The following is a 21659-nucleotide window of genomic DNA, read 5'->3' as shown; positions in this document are numbered from 1 at the left end:
TGCATCCTTCTGCCAATATCTTCTGATGCTCACACATGTCACAAAACATGCCGGGCTACAATGCCCAGGCCACAGAAGTGGTGCAACGTGCAGACGTTCAATCAAAGACTCAGCTGCTGGATGCAAAAGCCCACCTGAATCCCAATCAGCTCAGCTGCTGGCCACTAAGTTGGCACCATATTAGCGGTTAGGAACATAATTAGTATACACGAATACTAAGGGAAATGACCATAAAAGCAAATACTAGGGGCTCTCTTATAACATTGTTAAAAAGCTGGCTACACTGAAGCTGTGTTCAGCTACGATGTAAAGTTTGTGAGCATGTTTCTTTTGGTGGTAGGAATGTGATATTTGTATGTGACCTCAGAAAATTAAGAAACTGTAAATGAAGAACACTGGGAGACATAGAAAAGTCTCTTACTACATTTCCTATATTCCAACAATGACCACACTTCAAAAGTACTTTATGTTGTCTGGTGATAATCAAAAGTACGATATAAATGCAAGTCTTTCTTTTACTGCAAAGGCCATATTTGAAAGTTAAGTGAAGGTAACCTGTATGAGAGTTTACCAAATGATTCTTGCGGCTGGCATCAGGCTCTGTTTTGCAGCTTCTTCAAGCACCTTTTTGTGGATCTTTTGATGAGCCTAGGGCTCTTCCCCTCTTGCGGCCTCTATGTTGGTTCTTTGCAGGCCAATCCTGGAAACCTTAGTTGTTTATAATATAGGAAACGCAGCAGCCAATTTCCCACAAATAGCAATGTGAGATTGAGCAGATAATCTGTTTTTGTGATGTTGATTAAGGGATAAATATTAGCTAGGACAGCAGGGATAACTCCCCTTCTCTCCAAACAGCACCACGGGATATCTTACAAACTTATGAGAAGGCCTACAGTGCTGCAACAATACTGCATTGGAATGTCAGTCTTGATCTTTGTGCTCAAATCTTGAATTGGGGCTTGAACCCAGGGCCTTCTGACTTAAAGGCAAGTGCTCTACCAACTGAGCCACGGCTGACCAGGACGGCAAAACGTAATTCCTGATGGCCACATTTAAATTGAAAGACAATGGACTTAAAATTAAATATCAGAAAGATTAAACTCTTATTTCCAGACCAAACAAAGTACCATGAGAATATACAATAAATGGATTAAACTCTGTATGTTAATGCCGACTGTACTTTTGGGAAACATTTGCATCTATTTGAGCAAAACAGTTTAGTTATTATGTTTTGTAGTTATGTGTTGGATTGCTACTGAAAGTTATGGCATTATCTACAGCACATTACATGGGTCTCAATGTAAAATTAGGGCAATTGTTGTTTTATATATATTTATATATTTACATATATATATATTATATAGCCATATATTAAATACTTCTCCAGCAGTGTCATTGTTTTATGTAACAAGGTTATTTTACTTGAGTGTGATTGTTCATATGATACATCAAATTATGGATAGTTGGCAGTACTATGAATGTAATTTCTTCTGATTCAGATGACATCATAAGCTGTGAAAGCAAAGCACAAGTGATTGATGATCACCATCCGAACCCTGAGATTAAATTACAACTCCTCCTCATTTATCATTTAGAATTGTTTCATAAAATCTACTGTAGCCTTAGGAAAATGAAGATGGTGTTGAAGTCACACTGTGCACCGTAAGGTACAATGGCAATGTCTCCCCTATGAAAGGAAAGAAATATATTTTCTCTGATCTCTGTGCAGTGCCATAGGAAGCCCACCAGTAGTTCACTCAAGCAGCCACTTGACTAGATAGTGAGTGTTGGTGGCTATATATTCATGGGAAGCACCACAGATACTGTCCTCATTTAATCACCTCAGGTATACTTTCCATCAGGATATCACAGGAATATTATGAGAAGCAGGAACTTTGGATTATTTTTCCCAAAACCTATTGTGCTGTGGTTGAGGAGCACACTAGTGCATTTGCCTACTGGGTAATCAGGAGTGCAGTGTTGTAGTTCTGAAGTAGAATTAGATGGGGGTTAAAAGCTTAATGTATACATGATAAGGTAGTTCCATTTCAGTCTCAATGTTCATTTTCACAATAAATCTCTTAAAAAGGAGAAAATGAGGGCAAGAGATTTGTCGGACCATGAATATCCATTGTTGCTTTATGAAGCACAACTTGCTGTCCAAATACTACAGTTTTGCATTTAAAAGTCCCAAACGCAGTGAAAGTGCCAGCCACTGAAAATAACAAATCACTTGCCTACACAGAGATTTTAAAGAAAAATTGATTGAACGGGGAACCAGAGTCTAAATCAAATGCAGCACATGAAGGGTTTTAGATAACACATCATAAAGCAAATCCTTATTGAGCTGCACCATAAAAATATCATTGTCCCCAAATGCTTCTTTATTGCCTATAAATCTCGTGAGACCTATTACACACATTTCTTTGTTTTGCTCATCATATAATTTTTGGGCTTTGGAAGTTGGCAAAGCTGTGATTGTAACTTTCAGGCTACTAGCTAAATCCAACTGCCACTGCTTACATAATTCTGCATTTTGTTTTGTTGAGGGAGAGAAGAGGAAAATGTTTCATTTTGTTTTTTGCATACTGAAAAGTCCTGTCTCCGAGCGGAAAGTAAAGCTAATCACCCAAGCGGAATTTCTCTGCATCTGAATGCCACTTAATTACTGACATCAAAAATCACCTGAAATCATCAAAAACAATTTTTTAAAAATTGCACTGAGTTGAAGACATGAGAAGCTTGAACTTTCAAAAGGGGTATTTAATGGCATCAAGCAAAATTCCCCAGTGTGGCATTTCAGCACAGCCATTAACCCCTGCACAAGAATAGTATACTGAGTAATTTCACATGAATATTTTAAGTCAGTGTACGACCAGAAGTAATTAAGCTTCATTAGCTGAGATTACTCTGTATAGCAGAGGTTTCAAGCCGCAAGCAGAGAGAAATATTTCAGATGGATATACTAAGCATTTGTACAGTGATATCTCATAATATTGTTTCAAGGCCATAGTTCCCACCACCAACACCCTCATACCCCTACCTCCGCCCACCTGGCAACTAGTTCTGTCGAAGGGTCATGAGGACTCGAAACGTCAACTCTTTTCTTCTCCGCCGATGCTGCCAGACCTGCTGAGTTTTTCCAGGTAATTCTGTTTTTGAACTAGATGATGAAGATGGGCAATGATTAAAACTGGTCAAAAGTAGGTACTTACATTTGTCGATCAGTGTACATCTTGTTTACATTTTCCCATTTAGCATCGAGCTGAGCCACTGCGTCCTGTATGTGTTCCCCATCTGTATAAGAGACGGTCCGTAAAGCCGCGGGTTTCTTGCTGTGAACTGCTTCCACTCGGCCCGAGAGCTTCTCCAAGTTCCTTTTTATGTTCTGAAGTTCAGAAAAGAAATAAAATAAGGTTGGTAGCTTTGGTTGCACAAGGCTGAGGGGGTTTACAATTATTAGAAGCATTTGAATCCTGATTAACAAAAAGGGTATGAAAAATGTTCTCATAATGTTTTTTATTTAAGTGAGTTCAACCCATCAGCAAAAAGTAGGACCATTCCTGCATTGTAAATAAAATAGAATAATGGGAGAATACAGTACCAATTCCTTCCCACTATACGGAACCAACCTTTATCCCTCAAAGGACAGCACTGCTATGCAGACCGAAAACTCAGAGTCTAAGGCAGATGTTCCCAAACCGTGGGTCACGGACGATCGCTTGGGTTATGAGCTCTGAGGTAACAATGGTGATTATCAAGGGGAGACTTTGGTGGGACAGTCCTGGGATCAGTGTCAAGACTCATACATGTGCATGCCCAAATCTTGACTTCGAGGCCCCATCAGAGCCTTCAAAATGGAAAACCACTGGCCCGCAATCAACAGCCCTCCTCCCACCATTCATTCTCTCACTCTGGGATTGCACCAATTTTCAAGCATTAAGGTGGAGTCACGGTGGAAGAACGTTTGAGAAGCACTGCTCGAAGAAGTAATGTTATCCAAAAACACCATTATGGCCAAGAACAGGAACAAAAATTGTTTCCCCACACACCTAATTTTTCTCTGGTTCAGATTTGTTCCTACAAACCATGAAACAAAATCAGTGTCCTCTGTCTGGTTACAGAACCTATCAATAAACACTTTCTGATATATTTTTCTTTGGAATATTTCATGTGTACTTTAAAAAATTGGATCATGGGTATATTCTCTACTCCATCTAGTACTGAAAAGGACCAATAGTTCTGGATTCCAGTTGCAGGTATTATTGGTCATTTAACAAAACAGTTCAATCAAAAGCAGGTGAAAACCTTGGATACCTGGTATCATCACTGATCAAAAAATGTGGAATGGAAACTATGTTCTCAAATTTTTATTATGACATGGATTTTATTTTTTTTCACTGTTAATGGAAAAATAATAACTTCAACATTTTCAACAATAATTTGATCACGCTTTACTGATTGAATGTGAAAATTGCTAATCTTACCAACTATGTGGTGGCATATAGGGCTGAATTTTGCCAGCCCCCAGGTGGCAGGAATGGTCCGGTCATCTCCAACTGCATCACCAATGACCTTCCCTCCAACAAAAGAGCCTGAATTTTGCGCTCATCAGGCCCGCACGATTGGTGGGCTCAGAAGTGGACGCGAAATGCTCTTCTGCCCACGATCAGCCCCCGACCGCGATCTTACGCTGGCTGACCAATTAACGGCCAGCCAGCGTGAAACACGCCCGGAGAAAGGCTCAGCAATGTCATTGGGGGCAGGAAGACGGTGGGCGCTGACATCACCACATACGTAGGGGTGAGCACTTCAAGGGAGCTTCCTGAAGGCAGGCAGCTGCCTCAGGGAGCTGCAGACCTGCAAATAAGAAAATAAAGCCCAAAAATGGTGCAAAAAATGCAGCACAATGAAGCACCTGAAAGTAGGTCAGATATTTCTTTTTATTTCAAATCCTAATAGAGATTTCATCCAGCCCTCGGATGACCTTTCATAAAAAATGCAAAGCCCAACTGGCCAATTGGCCCATCTGCCAACCGTAAGGTTGGACGGGCTACAAAAAAACTGCTGACAATTGGGATGTTAATGGGCTTAATTGCCCACTTAATTGTTGGTGGGTGCTCTTCCGAATTTTGCACGCAACTGCCGGGTGAAATAGCGCACTAGTGCGCGATGACATCTGGATGCTCACCCAACATCATCTTGTGCGATTTCATGCCCATTTGGGTCGGGCGTGCTTCCGCCCATGGGACATAAAATTCTGGCCAAGGTTTGAAGTGGGGATGTTCTCTGATGATTGCACAGTGTTCAATTCTATTCACAGCTCCTTAGTTAATAAATCAGTCTGTATCCACATCAAGACATGGACAACATTCAGGTTTGGGCTCATAAGTGGCAAGTAACACATGGCACAGGCATGAGGTAATGACAATCTCCAATAAGAGACAGCCTAAAAACTTTCTCTCCTTGATATTCAAAGGCATTACCATCAATATCTTGGGGCCATCATTGACCCGAAATTTAACTGGACCAGCCGTATAAATGCTGTGGCTACAATAGCAGATCAGAGACTGGGAATTCTGCAGTAGGTGACCCACCTCCTGATTCCCCAAAGCCTCTCCATCATCTACAGGGCACAAGTTAATAGTTGATGGAGTGCTCCATGCTTGCCCGGAAGAGTGCAACTCCAATAACACTTATGAAGCTTGACACCGTCCACCACCTTAAGCTTTCACTCCCTCTCATCACCGGCACACCATAGATGCAGTGTGCAACTCACCAAGACTTCTTCAACAGCGCCTCCCAAACTCGAAATCTCTACCGCCTCAGAGAACAAGGGCAGCAGGCACACCACCACCTGCAAGTTCACCTCATAGTCACACACCACCCTGTCTTGTAATAAATTTTTTGTTCCTTCATTATCACTGGATAAAAATTCTGGAACTCCCCCTCTAACAGTGGTATGGGTATAGCTACATTACACTGACTGCAACAGTTCAAGAAAGTGGCACACCATCACCTTCTCAAGGACAACTAGAGACCGGCAATAAATGTTGGCCTTGCCAGCAACACTCACATCCTGTGAAAGAATGAAAGAAAATACATACCTGTCTTAAATATAAATTGAACCTAGTGAAACACTAATACAAAAACTCTTGGCAGAAACATCAGTGAAATTAACTAGAGCCAATTTTAATAACTGATGAGAAACAGATTTGCTTTGCCCATCAAACATCAAGTTGTGCATTTGAACTTAAAATTGGCCTCAAGATATCAATATTTCAGTCGTAGAAGGCATGCATGATCAAAAACAAATGTTGCTGTGAGGATTAAGAGTGTGCTGGGAGAAGGTTGAGCCCCAAACAAAGATCACAGATAAGGGCATTTTTCAAAAGCCCTGCCATTTTCTCTCTCAGCCAATGTGACTGGCAAAACCTCTGAGTTATTACCATTGTGAGTAGTAAAAACAAAACTGCATGACGAATAATGTTGTATGGCGCAAATCACGCACCCCAGTGGCACCGAAGACACAGAAATATAGAAATGTATAGAATTTATCAACATGGAAAAAGGCTTCTCAGCCCAACCAGTCTCTGCTAGTAGTTACTCACCATGTGAACAAATAGTCCTAATCATATCTATCCACTCTGTTTACATATCCCTTCATTCCCATTTTCTGCATCCATTCAGCCAATCAAATCTTGCCTACTGGCATAGTTGCAGCCTCAAGCACTCAAGTGAATTCCACAGCCCCACTGTGTAAAGAGGCTTCTCTTCCTCTCTGTTCTAACTCTCTTACATTTAACCTTGTCTATGTGGCATCTTATTCTCGACACCTCAGCTACTGGAATCAGTCTGTTTCTATTTGCCCTGTCCTATCTTTCAGGATGTTGAAACACTTCTATCATGTTACATAATAAACTGCATCATTTTAATGACCTTTTTTTAAGCTCAAGTTTTTTTTTCATTTTCCATCATCCCTTGCAATGAGTGTTGAGTGGAAAAGGTATGAAGTAATTAACTCCCTAAAGCTACGCAAACCATGCCAAAACTCGAGCACTCAGCATGTTGATGCTAATATTGCAACTTAACAGCTACTAAACCTTTGCTAGAATGAAAGCTCTTGAATTTGAATATCTAAGGGGTTTATTTTTGGTGCAGCCAGGAGCCTGATGCATGCAAAGAAAATATAGCACCAAATGAAATGCTGTAGTTGTAAAGGCTTATTAAAATTGGAAATGAAGTATAAGGGGATCAACAGTTTCATGTAGTTCAGCTCTGAAAACGAAAAGTAATATTCAGAAGAAGTATTATAAATCTGTTTATGACAAATTAATTCCAATGTAATTATATTAACTTCAAAAATACTCAAAATACTATACTAATCACAGTGCGTGTACAAGACATGTCTGCAGATTGTAATTTAGATGATTGGGAAGTACTAATATGAAGGCCATACAAATTAGTTTTTGACGCTTCACTCCAGTAAGGGACACTAATAAATTCATCAGGACACAATTATTTTCTTTCTTCAGCATGGGATCTTCCTTCGTTTGCAGGAAATAGTTTGTTTAATTTCAACAGCAAAGGCAAATGCTGAGTTGTATGGCATTCTAGGGTGGATTTTAATGAAATTGTTAGGTGAAAATTTCAAAGGCAAGATGGATTTAATGTCCTTTACACTTCCAATGCCCATAAATCCCCTCTCAGATATCGTAGGTATTTTGCACTATAAGAGTAATTGAGGGATTTTGGAATGACCCAGTGCTGACCACAGGAATGCTCCTTGGTTCCTTGCCCTTAAACTTCCCTTATAGTTGAGAGTTAAAGAAAGGCATTGGGGCTGTTTATTTTAATTCAGTCACCTCTAAGAAATAACTTTTTTTTGCATCCTCTAATTTACAACAAATGAAGTAGGATATTTCTTTTGGGGGACAAACATTCTTATGCCCTTCTGTTACATGTTGTACTATGCCTTAAAGGGGTAGTAGCATGACATCACTAGAAGGGAAGTATGTCATGCAATCTCTAGTTCCTTGCTTTTGAGCAGAGTAAACATACACACACAGCTCTGCTGCTGATATCTTCAAGCTTTCTACCTATGTATAAATGTTCTCATGTGCCTATTCCAAATAAATGAACCCACAATGTGTTTACCCGATCCCTTATGAGCAATTGGTGACTTTATATCATTATAACACAATGTTGCATTGCATTGCATTGTACCAAATATAATGACCACAGTAAATGTTAAAATGATAAAATAATGGTATGAAGCCACTCAATTTCCCTTTGATTCAACTAGAATGTGTTTGCTATAATCCATTCAGGATGGAAAGTCCTGCCTAACTGCACAAGTGAATAAAACACACCAATAACAACAACTTGTATTTATATAGTCCCTTTAACCTAATAAGATGTCCCATGGTGCTTCAGACACTCATTATAAAGCAAAATTTGATACAGAGCCATGAGAGGAGATATTAAGACAAATCATCAAAACCTTGGTCAAAGAGTAGAGAGACGGAAAGGTTTTGGGGGGCCGGGGGGGCGGGGTGGGGGGGGGTGAATTTCACAGTTTGGCCTTGGCAGCCGAAGGCACAGACGCCAATTGTGGAGCAATTAAAATCAGGGATGATCATGAGGACAGAATTTGCAGAGCACAGATATCGCAGAGAGCAATGGGGACTGGGGGAGATTACAGAGATTGGGAGGGACAAGGCCATAGTTGGGTTTGAAAACATGGGTGAGAATTTTAAAGTATCCACAGAAGCAGATATCTGTTTTCCTAGATGGCCTCATTATGAATGCTTCCAAGAATGACTAATCCACATACCTCAGCAGGCAATGTTTACACAGCTGCAGAGGGGATTGCATGGAAGCCTTGTGGCACAATGGGTAGCATCCCTACCTCTGAGCCAGAAGACCTCGGTGTGAGTCCAACACCCTGGAATTGCTGACCAGAGCATGTGCATTCATGGAATGGCCAAGCAGGTTGGTTGTTAACCTGTAAATCCTTCCAATTACCTATAGCAGGTGATAAGAATGGAAGAGTTTCTTGGTCAGCCAGGACCATGTGGTCACCACAGCTTCCCCACGTTAAAAGACTCCATGGGCTCCGTGGCAAGCATCCTTGTTACTCTGAGGGACTGCTAGAGAGAGGGGGTTGCCTTGTATATAATTTTTTTCTTTGATGTGGTTTATCAGTGCCTATATGTTTATTTACAAAAGATTAAAAGTTCTAAAGTGGATAAAATTTTTTTGAAATTGAGGCCATGAATAGCTGTGATTGACTGACACTTTTAAGAGTTTATAAGGTGAGGAGCTTTGTTCAAAGTGTCTTTTCAAAGTCTCTGCTTATGTTGTCAGTTTCAAGATCATTTCAAAGGCTTGCCAGACTTGCCAATGGCTCATTAGTTCTGAACATATTGGATACTGGGAGAGTGGATATGGAGGATACATGGGGAGGGAGCATGGAAGGCGCATGGGAGAAATGGGAGCAAGGAGGGGACATTGGGGTAATGGAACGGATATGGACGGGGCATGGGGGTGGTGGATGGGGTGTTAGCAGGGAATAAAAGTCGAGAGTTTACAGTTATGATTAAACTTGGGCCAATAACCAAGTAACTAGAGGTGGGCATTCCATCCTGCTGGCCTCGCCATCGTCCATTTCCATTGCCACTTTGAGCTTGCCTCTGGAGGCAACAGGCCTGACACCATCCTGCCCCTAAACAAAAACAGAACTACCTGGAAAAACTCAGCAGGTCTGGCAGCATCGGTGGAGAAGAAAAGAGTTGACGTTTCGAGTCCTCATGACCCTTCAACAGAACTGATCTTCCTTTACAAGGAGAGGTAAATATAAGCTGGTTTAAGGTGGGGGGGGGGGTGGTGTTAGGATAGGAGCAGATCATCAAAAGATGTCACAGACAAAAGAACAAAAGAACACAGAGGTGTTGAAGTTGGTGATATTATCTAAACGAATGTGCTACTTAAGAATGGATGGTAGGGCACTCAAGGTATAGCTCTAGTATAGCTCTTTTCTCCCCCCTTCCTTTTTTTCCCCAATAATTTATATAGATTTTTCTTTTCCCACCTATTTCCATTATTTTTAAATCTTTTATGCTCCCCCACCCCCACTAGAGCTATACCTTGAGTGCCCTACTATCCATTCTTAATTAGCACATTTGTTTAGATAATATCACCAAATTCAACACCTCTGTGTTCTTTTGATCTTTTGTCTGTGACATCTTTTGATGATCTGCTCCTATCCTAACACCCCCCCCTCCACTTCTCCCCACACCCCACCTTAAACCAGCTTATATTTCCCTCTTCTTGTAAAGAAAGATCAGTTCTGTTGAAGGGTCATGAGGACTCGAAACGTCAACTCTTTTCTTCTCCATCGATGCTGCCAGACCTGCTGAGTTTTCCAGGTAATTCTGTTTTTGTTTTGGATTTCCAGCATCCGCAGTTTTTTGTTTTTACCATCCTGCCCCTGTCTCCCCAGAACTAAAATATGGTGAGTGGAGGCCTCCTTAATGGAGGTAGGTTTCTGAACTTGGGAACTTTCCCAATGTATTCAAACTTGCCAATATTTAATTGGTGGAAATTTCTGCTCATCCACTATTGGACTTTGGACAAACAATTTGATAACTCAGAAACAGTGAAGATATCGAGGGAGGTGGTACTGAGAAAGGGCTTGATGTCAGCAGTATATATGAAAACTGACGCTGGGCTGAATTTTATGGGGGGGACAGATTATCCATGCCCCTGACCTAAAAGTCAGTTGACACGTCGGCAATAAGAAATCCGGCTGCCCTGCAGCGATAATGCTCTGTGGGTGGTCTTCATTAGTGCAGAGTGGGATTATCACCTGGAGGGACAGTAAGTCCTGTCCTAGAAAGCTCTAGCCAACCTGATTGGCCAGCAGCTCTGTAGTCCCAGCAGTGCCAGAAGGGGGTAGTGGCCACTGCTGGGACTACAACCAGTCCCATGAGTAAGTGAAAATGTATCCTGGGCTTCAGGTGGGTCGGGGGATTTTGGGCAGGCATGGCTGCAAAATCTCTAGTGGGGGGGCGGGGGAGGAGGCTGGGAGTGTCAAGCTATGGAAGCTGGTGGGGGAGAGACAAAGAAGAGGTACCATCTTGAGGGGTTCCCCTGATGGGCACCAGGCCCCCCCCAACCCAAGGAGGTACCCACCTCCCCACCTTCCTGCCTGACAGCAGCCCACTCTGTCAAAGCTACCAGGCTGCACCCTGTTTCCACTTTCCCCTGCAGACTGGAAAATTGCTGCAGAGGTGGTGGCCCTTAAGTGGCAGCTAATTGTCCACTTAAGGGCCTCGAAGGCCAAAGGACAGGGGTGCTACCTGATGCCTTCCCTGCCCCTCTGTAATATGGGGGACAGACCAAGGACGGTGGGTATACTTGTCCCCCACCTTCAAATATGCTGATGGGTGGGGCCGTAAAATTCACCCCACTGTGTTTTCTGCTAATGCCATTATTGGGGCAGCATATGAATGAAAATAGGGGTTTACCTTTGTTACAGTTACACGGGATGTCAGCTGTGATTTTGACAAGTGCTGTTTTGGTATTATGGCAGGGTAAGCCCCCGATTGGAGGAATTCAAACATGGGGTTCCAAGAAAGATGGGAACAAAGTTGGGAAACAATAATACGCAAGGACTTTGGAGAGGAAATGGAGGTTGGAGATGGGTTCATTGCTTTCAAGGGCGATGGGGTCAGAAGTTCTTTTGAGCAAAGGGGAGATGATTGCAAATTTAAGAGTGACACCTGAAAAAAGAGAACCATGAACATTATTATCTAGCATGAGGACCGAGAGGAAAGTTGGGTGATCAACAGTTTGATGAGAATAAGGTCAAGTGCCTCAGAAACCGATGTGCATCATGATGTCGCAACCTCACGGTGCACACCGATATCATCCGAGTCATGAACATTTTCAATATAAAAGGCCACACTTATCACCTGCCACGCTGTATATATAATGCGCAGCTTAGCAGAAAGGGCTGTAAATATGCAGCTGTGTCAGCATCTGTAAAAGAGAAAGAACAGACTTATTTTTTGGGTCTAACTCTTGGTAAGAATATTCTGACAATGAGTTACACCAAAATGTGTTCTTTCTCTTTGTTAGTGCTCATCAACCTTCTGTGTATTTAAAACATTTCATTATTTTTCATTTCAGATATTCAGCATTTTGTCTTTTTAACTGCACAATGAATGGCCATATGCCCAGATTATATTCTGCTGTGAAGACTGTGGTTCCCCATGAAATTTGGAGAACCATTGTTGGTGCACAGATACACAGAATAAATCCACCTATAAGTGCAATAGCCCTCCACATTTCTAAGGCAACCAGAGAATTTTACGTTTGCATCCAATCCAATATGTACAAGCAAATTCAATGCTCCTCATTTGCACTAGCCACTACAGTCAGTCCTTTTCACACGCAAAGAATTTGTGAAACTGTGCTGCAGTTTTGTTAAGAAATATTTAAACGAGAATACAACATTGAAGTTGTTGGTACAATTAAGTCTACATTGAGAACCACAATCTTTGGGAGGAGGGGTGAATGGGGGAGGTTAGAGAAGAGGTTTGATATTGTTTGGTCACATCACTCAGGTCCAGATGAGTTTGGAATATCTCTTGGGTTCGAGACCTACCTGGGGTCTTTTTTTCAAATAGTTGTCAGTCATTTGCTTTTGAAACAGACAATTCACATTTTTGAAACCCTCGACACTTTGGTCCAACTCCATAACATTTGTAATTTGCTGCTTCTGCCAGTGTGCAGGCATCATGAATGCACAGGAGTAGCAAATTATAAACACTATTGAGCAGGTGTTAGAAACATTGGGTGGAATTGTACAGCCCCGTTGTGGCAGAGGTGAGTCTGTAAATGTAGTGAGACATTCAAAAGTCCATTGACTTTGACGGGACTGTAAAACCCCGTTAGTGTAAAATTCCGCCCCATGCTTTGAAGAGGCATTACATGAATGGATCAGACAAGGGTTGACAGGCACGCTCAGGTTCTCTAGCTAAGCTCAATAACTTTCATCGCTCCAAACTGCTGTGGAGAGAAATGAGGGGGGTGGGAGGTGAGGGCGGGAGCTGTTGTAGAAGGAGCTGTCTTAAATCAGTATTGGTTCTGTATTTAGCTTCAACAGGTTTAACTGCTTATTCTCAGGTCTCTCAGGAAATGATTGCCGTTCTGCATCTTATGGCAGTTTGATCATCCTTGATGTAATCTAATCATTCTGCTTAACTGAAACCATTTGTTACGCTGACCTGTCACGTGGCTAATGTTTAATCCATTATTCCCTAAGATCCCTTGAAAATTGGTACTGCAATCTTTTTTTCCATGCCACCATCCCCAACCCTCTCCTTTTCCCAGCAATTACCATATTGCTGAAGCTTGGAAATACTGCAGAGTTTCTAGTGACTTGGCAGATATTTGCTTCATTTACGTTCCATTTAAGCATTACATATTGTTAGCATTCTCCTTTTATATGAACTGAAATATCAAAGCCAACAAAAACGTAAGAAACCACCAATAAATGTGCACTACCAAATTATAAATTAAAAAGCTGAAGACCCTTGGACACTTTAATCATTGCTCATGAAGCTTCGCAAGGAGCCACTCCAGATGGGCTAAAGCAGTATCCTTCCCAAACCCATGGTACAGGGAAAGAAAATTATGCTAGTCTTTCTTTCATTTCATCATAATATTAAAAATAAATGTTCTAAACATTGAGGATCCTTTTCAGTGAAACCACTTCAGGTTACCCTACAACCTCTGCTGAAAAATCGTACTTAGCACATAAGTAATGCAACCTCTGACTATATGGATCAGAGATGGAGTTTTGAGTCCTGTACTACCTATTCACATTATCTGCTTTAGGGCTGACTAAGGTATCAATTCCTTTGTAGATATCAATCACGTGATCAAGTTGTTTTTGTAGTGTATTAAAAATTACATTGCGCATTTCATCTATTTAAGCCTACCATATCCATTTATCAGCAGAGGGAGTCTAGAAGGGAATAAAGTATTCCATGTTTTAATAGAATATGCAGCAGTTCCGTTTCTTTCTGAATCTTGCTGAATCTTACTGTTTCTTCCTGAAATCTTCACAGTTTTGCTTACTGCTCCAAAAACTGAGGCAATCATAAATTAAATAAAAATATTTTGGTCGCTTTTCTTAGCCAGTTTACTTCCTTTCACTCCCTGTAAATAATCCTTTACTGGGTACAATTCCATTTGTGGTGGACAGTAAATGACAACTGATCATTCTGAAGTATCATTGTAAATGGTCTCAGGGTGTGTTTAACATAGACTGCTGGAAGCAAGGCCTCTAGGAACTGTCAAACATTTATTAATTATATACAGGAATAGATAAGCACAAGGCTCCTTCCAGAACCAACTCTCTCTAGGCTCTGGTCACATGATCTAACATGACTGATGGTGTATATTAGATATTATCATAATAGCTACTAACCCTTTATACTACATTTTGTTCTACTCATTAAATATTTCCACATCCTACTTCCCCCCCACCAAAATCAGTGTCACCATCCCTGAGTCTAAGGGAAATATCAGTGGCTTGACCAGTCTGCCGGATCATGTCTTTGTTTCCTTTGCAGGAGGCCTCAGATTACAGTCCTCCTGTGGAAAGGGATGTAAACCATCTAGGAGCTTGGTCGGGTTGTCTTCTTGATCATCCGGGTAGTAAACCCAGTCCTGTAAAGGCTGTCTGCTGGTGGATACCAGGGCAGATCTGTTAACAAGGTAGGAGCATGGACGAATGGACTGACTCAAAACCTAAACAAAAACAGAATTACCTGGAAAAACTCAGCAGGTCTGGTAGTATCAGCGGAGAAAAGAGTTGATGTTTCGTGTCCTCATGACCCTTCAACAGAACTGAGTGAATATTAGGAGAGGGGTGAAATATAATCTGGTTTAAACTGGAGGGGGGTGGGGGGGTTGGGGGGGGGGAGGTGGGTGGAGGAGAGAAGTGGGGGGGTGTGGTGTGGTTGTAGGGACAAGCAAGCAGTGATAGGAGCAGATAATCAAAAGATGTCACAGACAAAAGAACAAAGAGGTGTTGAAGGTGGTGATATTATCCAAACGAATGTGCTAATTAAGAATGGATGGCAGGGCACTCAAGGTACAGCTCTAGTGGGGGTGGGGTGGAAAGACTAGTAGGGCATAAAAGATTTAAAAATAATGGAAATAGGTGGGAAAAGAAAAATCTATATAACTTATTGGAAAAAACAAAAGGAAGGGGGAAGAAATGGAAAGGGGGTGGGGATGGAGGAGCGAGTTCAGGATCTAAAGTTGTTGAATTCAATATTCAATCCGGAAGGCTGTAAAGTGCCTAGTTGGAAGATGAGGTGCTGTTCCTCCAGTTTGCGTTGGGCTTCACTGGAACAATGCAGCAAGCCAAGGACAGACATGTGGGCAAGAGAGCAGGGTGAAGTGTTAAAATGGCAAGCAACAGGGAGGTTTGGGTCTTTCTTGCGGACAGACTGCAGGTGTTCTGCAAAGCGGTCACCCAGTTTACGTTTAGTCTCTCCAATGTAGAGGAGACCGCATTGGGAGCAACGAATGCAGTAGACTAAGTCGGGGGGAATGCAAGTGAAATGCTGCTTCACTTGAAAGTAGTGTTTGGGCCCTTGGATGGTGAGGAGAGAGGAAGTGAAGGGGCAGGAGTTGCATTGCGTGGGCATGGGGAGGTGCCATTGGTGGGGGTTGAGGAGTAGGGAGTGATGGAGGAGTGGACCAGGGTGCCCCGGAGGGAACGATCCCTACGGAATGCCGCTGGGTGGGGGGGGAGGTGGGGGGTGAAGGGAAGATGTGTTTGGTGGTGGCATCATGGAAGGTCATGTAGCCCTTTGACCTTGATTCACGGGGAATGATAATCCACATGGATAAGAAAGGTTTTATCCTCGAAGACAAAAAGATCCATCCTGAGGTGCTCCCACAGTCGGGACAGGAATGAGGATGCCATCAGTGGTCTTGCCTATGAATGATACAAGCAGTACAACTGGAAATCATGTCTTCAATAGCTTTGGCGATACCTGGCCACCACACTGAATTTTGGGCCAAAGCTCTGCATTTGGTGATACCCACATGTCCCTGATGTAACTTTTGAAGAATGTCTAGCCTGAGGACCCCGGGGGTGAGAATTTGGTCATTTAGTCTAACAAGTCAGCCATAAGGCTAAGGTGACAACACTGTGCTGCTTCAAAATACAATTGCTAGCAGCATACACAGGCCAGCCAATAACAAAGTATTACAAAATCTGTGCACACTTGGCATCAGCTTTTCTAGGCTGCTCAAATTTCGTCTAGTTTCTGGGTGGTCACTGGGAGGAACTTGGTAGATTAGAAGGTGCAGGACTCCATGTCCTCAACAAAGTGTATATCATTTTGCGCAGGGTCCCCTACAGGAATGTAAGACAAAGCATCAGCTGTGATTTGGTGTTTACGTTGGATGTATTCGGTAGTAGCATCAAACCTCATGAGTAGTAATCAAAGCCTTTGAATTTTGGGTGACATCTTCGCTAACTCTTTAGTGCTAAGCAGGGTGACATATGATCCATCTGGGTAGTAAACTTGAGTCCCAGGATGTAATCCAAAACTTTTCAGAAGCCCAGGTGACTGCCAAGGGCTCTTTTGCAATGACAGTATACCACTGCTCTGTAACTGTCAGCACCCTGTAGGCATAATATATGAGAGCCGGCACACAGAATTTGGAACACCACCACCCCTAGGCCAATGGACGATGCATCAGCCACGATTATGGTGAGTAGGTCTGGGTCATAATGGGCCAGTGGTTCCGTCGACATGAGCATATATTTGGTTGTGCCAAATGCCCCTGTTTGTGTTTAGCCCAATACCAGGCTTGGTCCTGCTTCAGAAGTTGTTGCAGCATTTCTTTGTTGTGTGCAAGATTAGGCAGGAACTTGCCTAACTGACTGACCATGTCCATAAAATGCTGAAGCTCTGTAATCTTAAGGGGCAATAGGGAAATCCTTGGTGACTGTGGTTTACTGGGGATCTGGCTTGATGGCAGATGTGTGAACAATATGGCTTCAGAAGCTGATAGTGGGTTTAGAGAACTCACATTTATGATAGAATGTAAGGCTTGTGGCCTGTAAGCATTGTAATATTGTTCTCACCATGGTGTCATACTCCAAAGTGGTGGATCCATGAATGAGAATACCATGCCTTCAACACATGACTCCTTCCAGCCCTTCCAAAATGCCTGTCATGGTACATTGAAAGATCTCGGGTGCTGAGTCAAGTCTAAATGGTGGCCAATTGCAACAATACCTCCCAATGGGCGTGATGAATGTTTTTAGCAGTTTGGATTCCTCATCTAACTAGAGCTGCCAACACTGTCTGTATCTAGTTTAGTGAAAACCAAGCTCCTTATATGCTCCATGAAGCTCTCGCCAATGGATGCCATAGGGTTGATTACCCTTTAAACTGCCATGTTCAACTGTGTGAGGTCCACACAAATGCATAGTGAGCCGTTCAGCTTGGGTACAAGCACCATGCTTGAGCACCAACAAGTGGGTTGTGTTACCAGCGATATCACCATCTGGTGTAGCATGGATTCGATCTCTTTTTCCACAAGTAGGTGTGGGACCTTTCCTGGGTTATACAAACACACTGGCTTGGCATTTGACTTTAAGATAATATGGTAAGCTGTTTGGAGCTTCCCCAGAACTGTGAGTAGTTCAGAAATTCCCTCTTAAATTTATCTTATTTGTCCTGGTTGTTCATCTCCGCCAACTGATAAATAAGTTGTAAATCTGAGCAGGCTCTCCAGCTCGGTAATGAACACGCCTGATTTTCAGTAATAAAGAATTTCTAGAATTTCTTGTCCCTTATACCAAAGCATGGCAGTCTTCTTCCCTTGCACTTCAGTGGGATGCCCCCCCAGGACCATGCAGCCAAAGGGCAGGAGAAGCTCAGGGTTCAGCCACTCTTCTGAATCAGAAAGAATGGATGCCCCTGCTCCAGTGTCCAATTTAAAATTCATCTTGCGGCCATTGACCATGATGTCTGTGCTCCAAAAATTCTCCCTTGGACTTTGTAACCTCTTCCAAGAAAGGCACTTCATGTTCATCAGTATCTTTGATTTCTTTAATACTGGTTGGCCAGACTGGTCTTTCTGTAAATTTTTGGGCTGGAGCTGAAAGCTTTCTGCTGTGGCATACCACTTTAAAATGGCCCCGCTTTCTGCAGAAATAGCACTCTGCATTTATGGCAGGAGACTCTTCACGCCGATGGAGTTTTCCTGTGGCACAACAGGAACATTGGATAATGGCGGCAACTGCTCCCTCTTCATTCTAGGTCTGCTTTTTAGTGGGTGCACTGGTGCCTCTATTGTTTACAAACTGGACTCAGCCAGTGGTCTGACTCCACAAAGGTTTGTTATAACTCTGGATTAAAGCTCAGTTCTTCCATAGTTCAAGCCTGTCTCATTAATTCACTCCAATGTTAGATCCTCCCTGGACTTCAGAAAATCAGATAAGGATTCATCAAGCACTCCCATGACAATGCAGTCTCAGATGAGTTTATCCTTCAGATCCCCATGCTGGCAACTAACAGCCAAATGATACAGGTCATTAATGAAAAAGTCAATACTTCCCCCGATTCCTGAGTGCACTTGTTAAACCTCACCTGGACTGTAATAATGTTCCTCCAATGACTGAAATATGAATCAATAACCTCTTCATAAGTTGCTGGGTCCTCAGTAACACCTTGTCTTGTTAAAATGTCATAGAGGAGCGTGATGACCTGTTCTTCATCAGGCTTCCATGCTAACCCCAAAGGGGTCTTGTGCCTGTTGAAACTACAATGCCAGTTTTGCCACTGTGCTTCTTGGTTGGACCCTTCCACATGCTCAAAGCATTCGGGTAAAGGTAAGAGTTTCTCCATGATTGTCTGTTACTTTTAGTCAACAGTCTTGGGACTCCATTGATACTTTAACATCTGATTTTCAGCCACAGTTATACCCTGGCTGTCTTGCATTTGATGGCTTTCACTTTGCTGCCACCATCAGTTTCATCAGGGATCTGTGTTATTTGGTAGGTTTAACACTGCCATCATGAAGTACCATCATAAATGGCCCCAGGGTGTGTTTAACATAGACCCCTGGTAATAAGGCCTCTAGGAACCTTCAAACATTCATTATCTATGTACACGGATGGGTAAGCACAAGGATCCTTCAAAAACCATCTTTCTGAGCTCTGGTCACATGTGAACTGACATTACTGAAGATGTATATTGGCTATTAGCATAAAAGCTATTAGCCCTTTATACTACACATTCAGCCAGCATTTGGGCTTGACTTCCAAATACTGGATCGTTAGCAGGAAGGGCAACTCTGGCTAATTCACCCCTTCCTAATCCAAGGGAACTGAGGCCAATGACAGCACTGCTTAGCACCACCCTATCTGCATTCAGCTGACTCAGCACAGGTTGAGGATCAAACTTGGAACTTTCTTGTCTTATCGAGCTTGGTTATTCAGTGGATAAACTGGCTGAGCCATCAAAGAAACCTTTACCCTCATTAAGGATAAATACACATTTATAAATAATACTTAAAATGATTATATTTCAAGTATATCTTTAGTAATTCACTGAACAGTTGCATATTTAAATTAATTCAAAAACCCAGAGTGTTGTTGATTGCAGGAATTTATAAATGCTCAATACAAAGATGATATTGAATATCAAGTCAGAAAATGAAGTGGCAATTTTCTGTCCTTCATCTACATCACAAAATATACATTTCTTGTCAGCAAACAATAATTTAATATTGAGTTAATGATTTAAATATGAACAGCTGAATTTACCTCCTTTTCACTCAAACATGATTAGTTGAATGAGAGTCAGAGAAGCCTGACAGGGAGTGAATGCTGCTTTATGTCAACTTGTGTGGTGTCTTTTAACAGCCAGCTGCAGCAGTGATAATCTTTGCCAGGATTTCAATGAAAATACTTTAAAAGAATTTGTTATTTAAAAAATACAATACCTTTAACCTGGGATGCAAATTGAATACTCTGCTCAGTCTGGAAGACCAGCTGTGTCCCACTTCCGAAAGGCAAACCAGCAGAACACAATTATAACCTCAGCACCTGAGTCAGTCAACCCCCCTGACCTGTGAAAAAGAATGCTACTTCACGGTTCACCATTGTGTATCCCAGTTATATCAATAGTCATGAAGTTATGAATCATGGTAATTATATCATGCAATATTCACTTTCAGCATTTCTATGATTGTATGCAATATAAATCAGAACATTATGAGTTAAATAATTAACTTATGATTTTTAAAGATTATATATTCATATAAAAAAGGATACTGTGTGAGAAGAAGTTCACCCAAAATTTCATTTCAGCTACCGAAACAGCAGCTATACAATTTATGTGCCGTTTTCTTACTTTTACTGCTAGATAATGACAATGATGAATGCATTTATGAGGAAATAAATATTCATTAAACTCAAGTCAAACATATCTCCTATTTTTTTTTCCCCCAGTCTACTATCACATAAAGGTACAGGGTTCATTTGTAGCTGCAGGAGATTTATTTCAGGAGAGGATGGAACTGTGCCCATGACTGCATCTCATGACAATTTAATAGTTCAGCTAAATTAAACCTAAGGTAATACTTGTGTGTAACCAGAGCAATCAATATCATTAAAGTTGATGTCAGCCATAATCATATCAGATATATGTGGAGGAACAAGTGATTAGTTGTAGACATAAATCAAGAGAAGTATGTAATGTAAAGAAGACCTGGTTGCCAAAAAAATTAATGTAAAGCACAGAGGTCAATGCTTCTCAGGCCAAGTCAGAGTGAGGTCAATTACACACCTTGTACAATGGTTAAATACCAGAAAATGAGAAATCATGTTCTAGTCACAAATGCAGGGAAAGGAAAGGACTTCCATTTGGATGTAATGACTATGATAAAGAGTCTTTGTGAATTTTTAAAAATTATCTACGTGGGTATTTGCAAGAAGCATTCACTCCTTTTATAAGCTATTTGGATACCTGTGGTAAAAAGCTGCAATAATATAATTACGGCCTCCAGCAAGTTATACACACTCTTAGAAGGTGTCTATCAGTCTATAACCAACATGTTGGAAAAGAAACATAGCTGTGATAGCTGGATATTAAAATGTGAAGAAATCCTGGTACAAATGCCTAGCAACAATTCTAAACAGCAGCAGATTTCAAATTCCCATGGCATGATTAATGATTCTCTATAAAATTCCAGCTCTTTCACTTCCCCATACAGGATAGAAGAGGAGAAAGAAAAAAGTCGAAATCAACAGAAGCCAATTCTAGACAACTCTTAACAAGCATTTATAGATTGGTGTTAACCAAGGAATAGGGGTATATTGTCTACTTTGTCCAATCCTACACGTGCAGTGCTTGTACTGAAAAGGACAACTTTGAAACGCTAGCATCACATTCCACCATTTAGTGAGCTATCTGTACCTTCATACTCAGTGTGTTATATCCATTAAGTCATGAAGTTGATATTTTGCATTTTTAATATGTAGTAAAAGAATCATAACCTAAAAGTTGTTTTACAGAGTTACTGAGGTGGTGGAAACATGGAGG

General features: G+C 41.6%; 1 protein-coding gene across 1 annotated transcript in view; it reads right to left on the bottom strand.

The window, feature by feature from the left end:
* dmd (dystrophin) overlaps positions 1-21659 on the bottom strand; it is a 1748406-nt gene that overhangs the window by 914784 nt on the left and 811963 nt on the right. The window contains exon 42 of the mRNA XM_041212034.1: positions 3216-3388. Within this exon, the coding sequence (XP_041067968.1) occupies positions 3216-3388 (173 nt within the window). The remainder of the gene's footprint in view (positions 1-3215; positions 3389-21659) is intronic.

The sequence above is a fragment of the Carcharodon carcharias genome, chromosome 18 (assembly GCF_017639515.1).
Source record: "Carcharodon carcharias isolate sCarCar2 chromosome 18, sCarCar2.pri, whole genome shotgun sequence".
Lineage (NCBI taxonomy): Eukaryota > Metazoa > Chordata > Chondrichthyes > Lamniformes > Lamnidae > Carcharodon > Carcharodon carcharias.
Note: the sequence above shows the minus strand (reverse complement) of the source record. Positions and strands in the feature narration are given on the sequence as shown.